Below are 14876 nucleotides of genomic sequence, written 5' to 3'. Positions count from 1 at the left end.
TCATACTGGATCGGAATTGATCCTCTTTTCAATATTTGCTTTAGCACTCTTCCCGTTAGAATTTTCAGGCAAGCCGAGGAAGCTGTACAGAGTCGATCCAGCAACTGCACCGATCACCGGCGCAACTATATAGAGCCAGAGCCTATCAAACTTCTGCGCTGCAATCGCAGGTCCTAAGCTTCTTGCCGGATTCATGGAAGCACCAGTCACCTTGCTGCATAAAACGATGATGAATTAAACATAGATCAAATAAAAGGAAACAAATAAAGATGATACTGCGCGCAGTTGCTGATTTACCCAGCAATGACTACGTCGACAAAGACGGTCGCTCCTACTGCAACTCCTGAGAGCTCCTTGACCTATCAACCAAAAGTTAGGAGTCAGTAAGGATCAACCTCTCCAAAAAAATCTATATTTTGCTGTAAGTGCGCCTCAAAGCCACACCGATCTGCCATCAGCAGCAGCACCACTGATGACGATCATCAAGATGAATGTGAGGGCGATCTCCCATGCAATAGCTTTCAGATTGTTTGTGCCGTGGGAAGGAAGAGTAAGCATGGCTTCTGCTGGATCTCCATAAAATAACCATTTCAGTGTGAAGCTAGCAAGGGTTGATCCAAGCACCTGAGCCACCACGTAGAGTGGAACCTGAAGGTGATTGATGCAAGCTAAGATCAGGTGTATTTTCAGTATAAAAAAAAAGGAGAGATTTAGTTTACTAGCTCTTAGGATTGTTCGACAGTACAATAATCCAGGGAAGTTTGCTGGCAACAGCAGTAGCAATGGACACTGCAGGGTTCAAATGTGCCCCAGAGATGTGCCCAAATGTGTAGACCACGGCTGTTATTACTACACCCCAAGCAAAGGCTATACCGAGTAAACCGATGTCACTTAGGCTTAGGTTGACAAAGGCCGATCCACATCCTATAAAGATTAGGATGTAAGTGCCTATGAACTCAGCTGCAGCCTGTGAAACACAAGATCAGATTGCTAAAAGCTCACCGGAATTGAACAGTTCAGGAAAAAGAGAAGCTTACCTTCTGCATCGTTGATGGTGTGCTCTCAAGTCTGTCATCAGAATGCTCCTCTACATTAGAAGCCATGGGTGATGAGGAAGGTGTTAAACTGGTTCAGGAGAGGAATGAAGCACCTTTGACATGTTAAAGCACTAGCAGAAAGAAGCTATTTATTCTTGTTATAAATAGACGACTAACGTTCTACAGAATCTATTCATTTACAAATTGATGGCTGTCGAAGAAATCTAGACTAAGAAGACTCTTCATGCAGTCCCCCTTCATGCGAAATCACGTGAAGTGGGCTTCCTAACCGTTAGATGTTGGGAAGCTTAATCCTCATCCTAAAACACCATGCTGCTAGGATTAAATTCCTAGTTAATCCAATGGTGGTGAAGTTCCCTTCACGTGGTTTTGATGTCGAGAGGCTGCACTTCAGGTTTGTTTTTCCCTAGGCTAAGAACCACGTACACCGACAAGAAATCAGTTAAACTAATTGTAAATATGTCAATCAATAGTGATATGATTTCTAATACAAGCTCAGCTTCTAAATTGCCTAGAGTTCGCAGACAATTTGTTTAATCTTTGTGTTATAAAAGAGCTAATAGACAAGACGTATAGATATTTCCAATAAGTAACATGCCGTATCCGAATGTATCAGTCCTTGTGTTCTTTCAATCCCATAATTTATTCATAACTTACAAAACGATGCTGAAATATTGTCTGATCCTAGTATTAATATTTGACTTAAGATAATTATCTTAGGGTTCATAAACTAAATTAACTTATCAAGTACTATTAAAGAAAACAGTGCTGAAATAAAACAAGACAAATTAGTCAAATTTTGTAAATGCATATGACTTCCTACTTTAAAAAACAGATTGGGTTGCATTTATAATATTCAGAAATACTTGGAGAGCCAAGTACTGACGACACAAGTTCTTTCAACATAAACATTCATATGTTGAAGGAAAATAATAATAATACTAGTAATAATAAAGAATAATGCATAGAAGCATAGTTCTTTTAGTGCAGAGGGGACTAACGAAACAGCTCTCTGTAGACTATATACAATGGACAGTGACTCTATATGAAAATAAATCATAATGGGAGTGGTTCTGGACATGTAGATTGCCCAAGTTTGCTCTTGTTCTTGCAAGAAATATGAAGCTTTTGCCCTTTTGGAGGACTGTCAAAAGCCCAAGCAAAAGCCTCATCCCATTCAGGTGTAGGTCCAGTTGACACCACCTGATGAACAGCAAATGACAGTTAAAAGTGCCAAATTCTAGAATTTTCTGAATAATGTAAAAATCATGTATCATTTCTCACTTAGGCACTTCATTCATTGCGGCATAGTTGATAGAAAATTCCTATACCCGAGATCTCATGGAAGCAACTACCTTTTATTTATATATATACATTTTCATTTTGCTAATCATCAGCTTGTGTTCTAACAGATGTTTTCCTATGCTAAAATGTAAACCTACAGTCAGTTGATTTTGGGTTAACAAAAACTAATGTCAAGGATGAATATCGTGATCATGAATTAAATAGGGGAAATAAGGTCAACAAGCCATAACAAAGTTCAGTTCAAAGCAATATCTTGTGATTCAACATCATAAACTAGTTGTTTTCGCACATCATCATCTTATGGGACACAATTGATCTAAACCTCATAATAGTTCAATAACGTAAAGGATCCACTTAAGGGAATTAAGATGCAAAAAATTTGGTCAACTAATGATACCAGCATATACTTCCACAATGAAAATCAGCATGTAGGCTCTTACTATGGAAAATTAACTTACAAAACCTAAATGCTTATTATTTATCTCTTGATAAGAAAAGAAAGGAAGACATATATCCTTTGATGATAAATAGTTTAACTGAATCTTTCAGCATATACAGGCAACAGGGTAATTAAAAAAATCAAGGCGTGCCAAATTCCAAAGAAAAACTAAGATCAAAATTCACAATTTTTTTAGATTCTTTTTCTGAAGACAAAAATTGACTGGTCATTGTATCTTGGATGCTTACCTTTGTTAGTCTAGGTGGATTGTTGCCTAGTGTAAGTTTGCAGAAGACACTGGGATTTCCCACTGATTGCTTTAGATTGCTCCCACGTTTTATTGTGACTGTTAATGTCCCTGGTAAACACTGCAAGAGAAGTTCAGCTTTTTCCTGGAATCGAGGTGGGCCAGACTGAATCAAGAATTGCAATAATGGAATAGCTTCTGATGCAGCAACCGATTGAGCTTTGAAAACTTCAGTCGGGCATGCAGACCATGCCTGCCTCAGGAGAAACAAGGAATCCAATGCTGCTTCTTGAGCTGCCTCTGAACCAGTTTTGAGGGATGTTACGAGGTGGGGAATACTCAATGTAGCAGGTTCAGTAGCTCTCAGACGTGGAAAGTTGCTGAGTAATGCAGTTAAAGATTTTAGATATTCCTCATTCACACTACCGGATGCCCATAAATCCTTTTCAATAGCAGCTGCAAGTGTTTCAAGAAAGTAATTTAAACATTGAAGATAACAATAGAATGTATAAGAAACACAACCAGCAACAAACTATATTTTTTCACCAAAAGCACCAATTCTAGAATGGAATGATATTAGCAAGCAAGTTCAAATAGTTTAATTAACCTACAGATAGCATATCATGTAAGAACAGTGACATATTTCAAAGACGAGTGGCTAACTTGAATGCAAACAACTATGTTTTGTGGCCTGAGGGGATTTCCATTTTAATTAGAGAGGATATATTAATTAGCCTGTTGATTTCCAATGGCGAAACACAGAACCAGCCAATATTCTCATACAAGTTAATAGCTCACAAGTCTGTGAATTAGTTCAATTGGATGTCACAATCAATTAAGATAGAATTGATGACAAGAAGTGAAAACAGGTTTTTTGTAGCTAATATATACTAAACTATTTATTTTAAAATTAATAAAAATAAAGCTGTTCACAATTGTTTGACAGCAGCATTGCTGCCCCTAGTCTTATCTCCCATAATTTTGATTTCTATTTATAGAAATATTATTTCACTCACTTCCATCACCTCTAATTTCATTCATCACAAGAAGCCACTTTCAAATATCTTTATGTTATTTCCACCATACCCTCAACTCCCATACTACTAATTTCTAACTCGGAATATATCAACCTTTGCATCTCTATTGGATGATTGTATATGTAAATAATTCCCCTAAGCGCCAGAACATTCAAATAAGTGGAAAAAAAACAATTATAATTCAAACCTATGAATTAGTAAAAAAAAAAAAAAGTGATGCCCTTGCATTAATTATCATAGACAAGATTAAATCAACAAATATTTCATCCTTCCAGTCTGTAATTTTCTTAAATAGCATATATAGCTTGTGTGCTGAAAACTTACCGGTAATTGCTCTCACAGTCTCACTAGAAGCATATTCTTGTATAGTATGATTAGAAAAGAGAAGTTTAACAAACATTGCTGCTTGAACTGATGTATCAGGATTGCCAGAGTTTATCAGGTCCAGCACAACTTGAACACCACCAGATTCTGCAACCGCTCTCTTATTAGATCTGCTACACATCACAAGGTTCTGAAGAGCACATAGTGCCACTACTTTTGTTTCCTCACTTGGTTGATCTTCAAGAAGGTTTACCAGTGCACGGCATGCTGAAACAGCATCTGCACTTCGAGCAAGACCTTCATTTTGAAAAAGATCACCCAAAGAAAGTGCTGCAAGCAACCTCCCCTGCTGTGATTGTGTTTGTGGATCTAGAAGGTACATTGACAATGGTGATATAGCAGATTTAGCAGCTTTTGAATCTCTGATTTTTACATTGTTCAACAATGCTTCCAGTAGTCTTGCTGCTGTTTCCTCACATTGATGATTCCTAAGAAGTTCCAACAGTGCCTCTATAGCACCACTTCCAGCCATTGCTTCTGCACTGGTTGAGTCATCACTTTCTAAGACAAGGAGTGCATTTAATGCGCCAACAACTGTACTTTCTGTTTCGGAGTGAAGCAGTTGCACCAGGACAGCCACAGGTACTTCCAGAAAAAATTCAGTACTATACTGCAAGACGCTTGACAAAATGTTGGCAGCAGATTCCCATATTGCATGTGGCAATGGAGGGTCAGCCTGCAAGATTACTTTGGACAACTCATAGACACCACCCTCTTTTGCAATGGTGTTTGGCCAGACTAACACAATGTTAACAAGAGCTTTAATTGCCCTCTGCTGGATAACAGGAACACCTGATCCAAGTAGCTGAACAAGGGGACCAATAGCTTGCTCTGACACCACATCCTTCTGTAGCTGTTCATCGAGTAGAAGATTTGATAAGAGTTCTGCAGCTAATTGCTGCACTGCCTGAGTAGGTGAGTCCAACAAGGCAACAACTGGTTCAAGAGCCTGTTGAGGTGTCAAATGATAATCAGCTCGGCATTCAGGATGCTCCAAAATGTTTACAAGAACTTGAAGTACACTATGCTGTCCATCAGGACCAATTTCAGGCCTTGTTAGCAGTGAGAAAAGTGGATCCACAACTTTTGCTGCAGAAGGACCCTTTGCAATGCTAGAATTATTGGTCAATATACGAAGTAATTCAGCAAATGCCACACAGAGAAAATCTGGAGCTTCATCAAGGATGGAGAGCAGGCTCTCAATGATTCCAGAATTTACCATTTCCAACTTACAACCTGGTCTGTCCCTCCCTAATTTCACCAATGTTCTAGCAATGGTCTCATGAAGATCATAATTTTTACCAAATAGCAGGCTAACAAGAGGGACAACAGCACCATGTGCAGCTACAAGATCTGCCAATTGGTCATCATCTAAAAGTTTATCTAATGCTCTAACAACTGAGTGATGAGAAAATTCACTAACTAATAGGACTAAACTCACTAACTAATAGTGACAACAGAGGCTCCACACAACGAGCTGCTGCTACAGTAGACCGTATTCTTGTATTTCCAAAGAGAACACAACATAACTCAGCAGAATTACCCTTCAGTTCCATTGAACAATTTGAAGAAAGAATACGACAGAGCACATCCACTGCATTCATCTCAACATCAGCAACAGCAAGGGCTCTTGATGGATTATCACAGAGTAGTCTTACTAGTGAAGCTATAGCAGCATGTTGTTCTCTCTCGGAACCAGTGCTTAGAATCTCCACAAGGGGTTGAACAGCTTGGCGAGCTGTCTCTCCATTTCTAATGTGTTCAGCAAGAAATAAACTCTCCAGTGCTTTAGCTGCACTATATCTGGAATTTCTTCCTCCCAAACGCAAGACAGCCACAAGTTGGTTAACTGCACCAATAGCAGATTCATGTCTCCTTGCTTCTGCAGAGCTAAACAAAATGCCAAGTAAATCTGTTGCAGCTTCTTCTGTTGCATCTTGTGGGCCGAGTGAAAGGTACTTAGTGAGTGCTTCAAGAATTCCAGATTCAACCATTAACTGCTTATTTGATGGGCAATCTACAGCTAGCTGTGTAAGAAGACCCAGTGCCAAGAAGGGTGCACCTGGTCGATCTGGGATTGGTTTAAGTAAATCTACAAGCAAAGGTATAGCTTTGCGAGAAGTAGCACCATTTCTTACATCATCTACTCTAAACAATTTCTCCAACGCAATCTGATCTGGGTTTTGCACTAGGAAGAACTCATCTGCCAATTCTAGAAGATCAGCTATATCACTATCAGCACAGCCAAGCAAAGAAATAAACCCAACGGCTGCTCCAGAATTAGCTACTGCTAGCAGTGTTCCTCTGCTACCATTACAAACCAGACTTGTCAAAGCTTGAGCAGCAAAGTATCTGTTTACAGAATCTTCTGATCTTAATAAACTTGCAAGAATTGGAATGGAATGCATCGTAGCATTTGAACGTATAATTTCCCTGTCTTGAAATAGCAAAGCCAAGAGCAAAGCACATGCCCATGCAGTATTATCTTCTCCAGAACCACTCTGCAAAAAAATATATTAAAAAAAAATTAGAACAGACACCTGGTCAAAGATAGCACAATACACATCAAAGATGCAAATTCATGACATTGAAGAAGCATTATCTTGCAATACTAAATTTATGATCATTTATCAGCCTCTCATAGAATAATTGTTTGTTTACCTGAACATTTAAGAAAGGATAATGAGATATCAGATCTGTAATAATTTCCACTGCTCCGGCCTCCATTATTGTTGTTCTAATTCCACTATCACAAGAAGCAAGCACAGAGAGTAACCATATTGGAACCATTTTAGCAGAAATGACAGATGTGCTGCATTCAGATTCACCATTTCTCCATTGCCCTTTAGATTGCCGATAAATGCTTATATCCATATTTTTATAACCATTTCTTTCATCAGCAAAAGATTCTGGAGAACGCAGCATGCCAACAAGAGACTGAATTAGATTAGAGCACAACCTCTGTTCACTTAAGGTTTCCATCAGCTTTTGGTTTTGCTCTTTTGCAGCACAAATAAGAAGAGCACTTCCCCCAATTTTAACCTTAAAGTTATTTGACTCAATAACTTGCCTTGCTAATGATGACACACATCCTGAGGTTTCACATACTATACCACCCAGTACAGAATGCTGATCGTGACAGAGCCTTGACAAGATTTCTACAGCTTTATCTTGCAATAAAGGTGTGCCATCGGCTATGCAAGACACCAAAGGAACTATAGTATGAGGGTACTCAGCAAGGATAGCCCAAGGAGGTTTTACATGTTCATGTTCTGCTAATCCTTTTGATCTTGACAACATGAGCAGTGCTTCAAGAGCTTCCGATGTAGCAGCATCTTCGATTGTAGCAGACTCCAATAGAGAAGCAAGTGCAAGAACTGTCCCAGCATGGTTGAAAGTATCAGCCAAAGTTTTATCAATAGAACGGGCATGGAGAAGACGTGCAACTGCTGCAGCAGCATGAGTTTTTCCGTCCATTGTGCCATGCTGCAGTACCCTTGTAGCAGGTGAGATAATCTCCTCTGGAACTGCTTGAGATGAGATTTCATAATCCAAAAGAAGGTTAGCTAAAGCTCGTGTTGCCTGTTCTGCAACTTCAAGAATGGAGGAATTGGCAAGAAGAACCAAAGGGGCATATGTTTCTTTAGCAATTGCACCAATCTCCTTGTTTTTCTTAATTGAAAGGAAGATAGCAGCAAGACAACATGAAGCTGCCATCAAAATTTTTTCTTCCTCCACATTAAGTAGCTTCTTGAGAGACCAAAAGCTCTTCACTGCAACAGCAGTTTCTCTCAAATCCTTGCGGCAATGAAACAGTGATGCAAGTGTCAATGCTGACTTAGCACACGTTTCTTCCTTTGAGGAGCTCAAAATTTTAATCATTGTCTCAATGGCACCATTTGCTGCACTTCCTTCATGCAATATGTCACTAAGAGGTGCCACAGAGAGCAAACTTCTTAGCGCCTCCAGAACATAAACTTTGGACTCAGGCTGATCACTTGTTAGTAAAGCAGACAATTGACTTATAGTACTAGTATCTGATTTATGGATAAGATGATTTAATGTCCTCGAAGCAATTTCTTTTCCATTATCACTTCCATTTTTTAGCAGCCATAGTAAAGCAGGAACAGCATCAGCGCTTTCAACACATGCTCTTATGTCTTCACTATGGTTACAAAGGTTGCCAAGGATAGTTGCAGAATCTTCTTTTGCTTTTGAGGATCCAGTTTCTAAAATCTGAACAAGAGGTGGTATTCCGCCAGCAGCAGTTATGGCCCATTTACTTTCATCATTCTCATTGGATAACAGGCAAAGTAAAGCAACTGAACATTCTTGTTGTTGCTCTGAAGAAAGGCCAAGAAGAGAGATCAACAGCTGAACCCCTTCACGCCCTAGCAAAGCATGCCATAGACTACAATCTTTGTTGCAGAGGGCAAGGAGAGATTTGACAAGTTCATCCTTTGCATCATTTGTAGTCATAGTTATCAAACCAACAAGCAGGCGTTTTGCTTCAGAATTTGTGAGTGTCTTTGACAAAATGGTATTACCATACAAACTAGCCAATGCTTCTATAGCACGTTCCTGAACAAGCAAAGGCACCTTTGATTTAAACTGCTTTACCAATATCTTCTCAATATTGAAAGGGTCTGATGCCATGGTAGAGTCGGCATTTGAGTCATAAATCATCAGAGCTGAGGCTAAAGCTCCCAGAGTGTCAGCTATCTGTGCTGGTGAAGAGCATGATTCAAGACTCTCACCCAGACTGGAAATGACAGATGACAATCCACCAGATATATTTGCCAATGCACACATTGCATTTTCCTGCAATGCTTGAGCAGATTCTCCTTGCATAAATTCTTTTGATGGAGCTATAGTAGCATTTATTAAAGCAGGGATACCATTCAAATTGACAATTATATGTCTGGCCTCTCTGCACTGCGCAGACAGAGATTTGAGTGCCCCAGCAGCCTCAGCTCTCACAGAAGATTCATTATTGGGCCCAAGAAATTTTAGAAGTTGCTTCGTCGATTCTGCAGCCAGGAGTTGGGAACAAACTGATGCCTCTTCCATTATTAGGCATCCTAGAAGATGACAGGCATTTGCAAGGGTACTTGACTGGCCAGAAGCAACCACTTCTGTAAGTATATCCACACCTCCAGATTCTATAGTCGATGACCAAAATCCTTCAGTGGTCCTGGATAAGTTCTTTAATGCTCCAGTAAGCAAACCATCGATCACAGTTCCATTCCTAGGAAAATTTTTCAGTTGATCCCATAGGACAGGAACAACTCTTTCAGTTGAGAAAATTTTTGATCCAACATGGTCCCTTGTCCCACCTTGGGAAACAGCATAAATAGTTTTTGCAGCTTCAGTTTGTCCATTGACTGAGCTAGATTTTAGGAGGGCAAGGAGTGGAGGAATGCACCCACCAAGTAATACTTTTATCCTTAAGTCTTCCTCCTTGCAAAGGGATCCCAAAACAGAGGCTGCCAAAACCTTGATTTCCAATGAACCTGACCTTAGAAGAGCAACAAGCGCTGGAACTGCCTGGGAATGTGATGCAACAGCTCCAAAAGAATTATCATTAGTTTCAATAAGGTCTAGTAGTCGTTTTAAAGAATTCTCTTTCTCTTGAACAGTCGTAGAACTTCGTCTCAACTGCTCTATGCACTGAGCAACACTTGAAACTGTTCCATCTGGGTCCTCCATGCCACTCCGATCCCTGTGATGACAAAATACATACATAAGCATCTGTCATAATGATGTAATAAAGAAAATTGCCAACTTCTTTGGCTTGGGTTATCCAATTTGTAAAAACAAATGCCAAGAATTAAAAAAAACACAGAAAAAAATTTATTCTCAAATCCATTGTTAACAAGAAGTAAGGCCTTGGCTAGTATTCATGCTATATTTATATTTCTAATGTCACACTTCATGGTTAACAAGTATCAACAATCCTTCATTAAACACCAAAAAGTAAAGCAGCATTTCGTGGCTCATCATCAAAATGAAAAAAAAAATTGTCAAGAAGCTACCGGCCACTGCAAGTTAGCCCTTTTCTATAAGAATCATTTTTCGAAAATAGGCAACACACTAAAGCTAAGTGGGTTGCATAGCACTACTACTGCCACTTTTTCATCCTGCAAATGGGTTCGAATGAAAAAAATGTCTCATGCTTGTCCCTGACAAACATATTGCAAATACTCTTTTCAATCATAATATGATGGCCTTATGAAGTTATGAAATGCCATCATATGAATTGTGTTATGTATGTTTAATGAGTCGTTAAATTGTTATAAAATCAAGCTTTTCAAACTTCTAAAAAATATGTGGATAATCCTTTTTTCTTTAAAAAAATATGTGGATAATCTCAGATTCACAGAATATTCAGTAATCATTGGTAACGTTAACTAACATTACTTAAAATTCAATTGAGGGATAAATTAATGTAATTGAACCCAAATAGTTGGAAATAATACAACTTGAGATGATGATAACTAGTTAACCAAGCCCTACCTATACTTTTGTAGGTGCACATTGGTTGCCAGTATTTCTAGGACAATAATCAGATACATCCCGTACAACGTTATTGAGAATTATTTTTCATACTATGAAGGAAATACAAAGGTAGGCAAAACCCACCATGGAAGTATTCATATATTGAGATCATAAATGGATAGAGGGTAATGAGACAGAATAGATAAAGATGAAATAATCAAATAGAGATAAGGACATTGAGCCCAAGTAAAATAGTAAAGAAAAAAGTCATCTAACACCATTCCTGAATCTGGACAACTGAATCAGAGAAATGTTTGATTAAGACTATCAACATGCATACATTAGTTCATATCAATCTAGGTTGGAAAACATCAATTCTTGAACAACCTAAAACCTAACATGTATGCTTTTTTAATCACACCTTGAGCCCATTCTCACTACTGAGTTTGATGATGGTGGCTCCAAATCGTGAACTTTAGCATCCATATTTCTTTCCTGTGATATTAAAAACAATTTGCAACAATAAGATGCATAAAATGAAATTAAGAGTTCCCTTGCATGATGAGAAAACAACTTCAAGGTAAGTGAATCATGAAGAAAGATAAAACATTAAAAAAAACATCAATGCTTGGTAGCTTCCTATCCCGTCAATTCACATTTGAACCTTCTCAAGCTATGCTCCAAAATACTAAGGTCTCAACCCAAAAAAAAAAAAACTAAGGTTTACAATTTAACTGCATGGGAATAAAATGTAACAAAGAACTTTTAAGGAAACACAATATAATGACAAGAAGACAGTAATTAAATGGGATTCATGAGAAACATTGTCTTAAGAGTCAAAGGCACCCCCCCCCCCCCCCCCCCCCCCCCCCCCCCCCCCCCCCCCCCCCCCCCAATGCAAGGTATTCTCCTTGCCTACTTCCAAGACAAAATCCAAGTTTAGATATTAAATGATTAAGAAGAAAAAAAAAACAAGTGGAGTGGAAAGATTAGGGAAATGAACTTTATTATTTTTTTTATTTTTTGAGAATGATTTCTAATTCTCTACACACAATATTAAAGTGGCCAGCTCGGCATTAGCTTCTCAATTGATAGTATTGATGATTATATGAAATTAATACCACTGTGTCTCAGAATTTTGGAAATAAAGTGCCAACCATTTTCATGCTTTGAGGCTATGAAAGCAGCTAAAACACAATGTTAAATGGAATAGATGGTATTGGTTATTTCAAAAGAATTATAAAGAAGAAAATTTGACAGCCTCACACGGCATTTATGCTTTTAAGAAAAAATTTTCATAGCAGTGTAATACCAAATTTTCTTTGTGTTGAAATTTAATGAGCCCCCTGAATCCTTAACCAACACATGCATAAATATCAAAAACTCAACACAGAAATAGAAGGCACAGACAACTTAAATTCACACTATCAATAGTTTGATGTGCTTTCTGACGTGTCATTTCCTACATTCTTATTATCATCCATAACATTTCTAAAATAGTGAAACACTTATGGACTTGAAAAGGTTCCCTTGGCACTTCAACATATTTTGATGACTTCTCAAACCATGACTTGTTTCATCATAGTATGTCATGTAATTTTACATAAGATAAGTTGTGTCATTTTTCTCAGAGAAAAATGGATCTAACAATCCATCGCTTCTAATTGAAAAAAAAAAAAAAAAATGTAACTCTGAGTGCTATTGAAAGAGGACAGAGCAACTACCATATCCGCAGCTCCATGGCTGTACCTCCAAGCAAGTGTGGCCGCCAGTTTGACAGCAACTGAGATACACCTCTACTAGGATGTTGTCGATCTAGCCAACTGCTATACCCACAAGCTAGTGTTACATCAATTCACATATCATGGAAAATCAAAAGGAGAGATCATCAGTATATACATAGCTGGACAACTAAATCAACAGAGAAAGAAAAGGAATGGATAAAAGGATGTTGGGTATAAAAAATTGGTCAGCAACACACACTGAAATTAACAAAACAGACATGAGGAATCACATCAAACCGCCTATCCACAGCTCCAAATATATGAGATCCAGATCCAACTGAGGTACATTTCTTTTCAATCAAAATGATAAAATCAAAAATTGTTGTACAGATCTACTGATCTTTCTCACTCCCAAAAACATTGTGAAGAGACAACCCGAGATTCAAACCATCACTCCTCAATTTCTGCCTAGAAAATCTGAATCGACAGCTTAAACACCGTAAAACTCCCACTCGATACAAACAAAGCTAAATGCAGAAATCCCAAATCAAAGGAACCCAAATATTCCCCAGTTTCCGAGAGATTCAAGGACAACGGGCATCACAGTAACCCACACCCCTCCCATCAATCCAGATCTCAACCAGCGAGCGAAGAAATCACGAAAATTCCCCCACCAGATTCACGCAAAATAATAAGGGAAAGCAGAGGAGACCAACCTTGAGGGATGTGGAGAAACCCGGCGCATCCGACGGACGAGCAGCCCGGAGCTTCGCCCCCTCTTCCGCAGTTCACAATCGAGTGGAGGATTAGTAGAGAAAAAACCCGGATTTCCTGTTTAAACTCTTTCGCTATATTTCCTCTAACTAACGAGGAATTATTTGGACTAAGAAAGGAAGCAGTGTCCACCGACACAAAATTTTATTAAAAAAGAAATTTATTGTAATTTTTTTTTGTAAAAAAAATAAATAAATCGTGCGCTAAATAAACTCGCAGGTCATAATTATCTTAGAAAATTAAAATCCGTATAATTTGTTGTGAAATTAATTAAAGCTGAGATTAACGCGATTCTTTTATTGGAAATATTTTCGGCGATCGATTCGTGAAATGCATCAGCGACAGCGTGCAAGGAATCGTGGCCGAATAAGTCAAATCCACTGGTTAGGAAACTTGCACTTTTAATGATATGCAGCACATGGTTTTTCTTTTCATTATTTTTTTGTAAAATTACACATGTATCCTTATACATTTACTATTTTGCATATTTAATGTTTTTAAAATATTGCATCAAATAGAAACATGATTGTAAATTGATAATATTTAACTTTAACGTATTTGCATGTATAAATAATAATAATTTGCCCTTAATTTTTCTCTTTTTTAAAAAAATACTAAAATTATCTGTATTTTTAATTCTCATTGTTTCCTCTTTAATTATTGGCATCTAATCAAATGATGTTTTAAAAGGTATAGCAAGTGTGCTATATCACTAAAAATATTAGAGAGTATTCCGATCATTTTAAAACTGGGAGGTATTTCTAGAAAATGGATAAACTTTAGCAAAAGATTTATATGAAATAATTTTTTTATTCTTAATTTAGTTTCCTACCAATATTTCTTTTTTACCACTTTTGAAAATATATATTTGGTCGAAATTTTTAATCGCATTTAAGTACTTGGCACGAGTCCAAGAAAGATGATTAAAATAGAAATAAATTATGATATAATGTTCGTCTTTTTTTCTTTCCCTCAATTTTTTTTCATTTATTTGGAAGGAAAATATTTAACCATTATGATGCTATAAAACTCATAAATTTATAAGATCTCCCAAATGTAAACATAAGATACATATCTACACCATTATTAGGGTTAATATATTAATTTTATTTTTTGTAAAAAAAATGAAATTTAATGTAATACACTGATCGTCAAGAGCAATGTCAACAAACTTGCCCACAAGACTTAAGTAGGTCTGTGTGGTCCATGTGAAGATTTTTTTAGTGCAAGAGAGGTGTAAGGGTATAGGAATAGACGGTGAATGGATGGTGACTCCTCGATATGAATTTTTTGACTCCGTCCTTGCCCCTCTCCATATACTCAGAGAAGGTTACAACGTAAGGTGGCGGATTCCATCTTTACAGAAGAGAAGGTTACAACGCACGGGAAAAGAAGCAACTCTCCTCACAG

General features: G+C 37.7%; 2 protein-coding genes across 2 annotated transcripts; both read right to left on the bottom strand.

Moving 5' to 3' along the window:
• Nucleotides 1–1234, bottom strand: LOC141812703 (nodulin-26-like). Its single transcript, XM_074700714.1, has 6 exons — nt 1215–1234; nt 1038–1125; nt 746–967; nt 445–648; nt 298–359; nt 1–214 (listed from the first exon to the last, which is right to left on the bottom strand). The coding sequence occupies exons 1-6, from the start codon at nt 1232–1234 to the stop codon at nt 1–3; spliced, it is 810 nt and encodes a 269-aa protein (XP_074556815.1).
• An 880-nt stretch (nt 1235–2114) lies between these two features.
• On the bottom strand, nt 2115–13533 carry LOC141812702 (protein CELLULOSE SYNTHASE INTERACTIVE 1-like). Its single transcript, XM_074700713.1, is given in 8 exon segments — nt 2115–2261; nt 3051–3505; nt 4411–5896; nt 5898–6971; nt 7132–10192; nt 11390–11463; nt 12693–12791; nt 13409–13533. Coding segments are annotated over 7 exon segments (6300 nt in total). The 5' UTR covers nt 12696–12791; nt 13409–13533.
• Between the last annotated feature and the right edge of the window lie 1343 nt (nt 13534–14876).

The sequence above is a fragment of the Curcuma longa genome, chromosome 19, assembly GCF_044706935.1.
Source record: "Curcuma longa cultivar G26 ecotype Majalengka, Jawa Barat chromosome 19, ITB_CL_G26_1.1, whole genome shotgun sequence".
Taxonomy (NCBI): Eukaryota; Viridiplantae; Streptophyta; class Magnoliopsida; order Zingiberales; family Zingiberaceae; genus Curcuma; species Curcuma longa.
The sequence above is the reverse complement of the archived record's forward strand: the minus strand, read 5'-3'. Positions and strand labels throughout refer to the sequence as shown.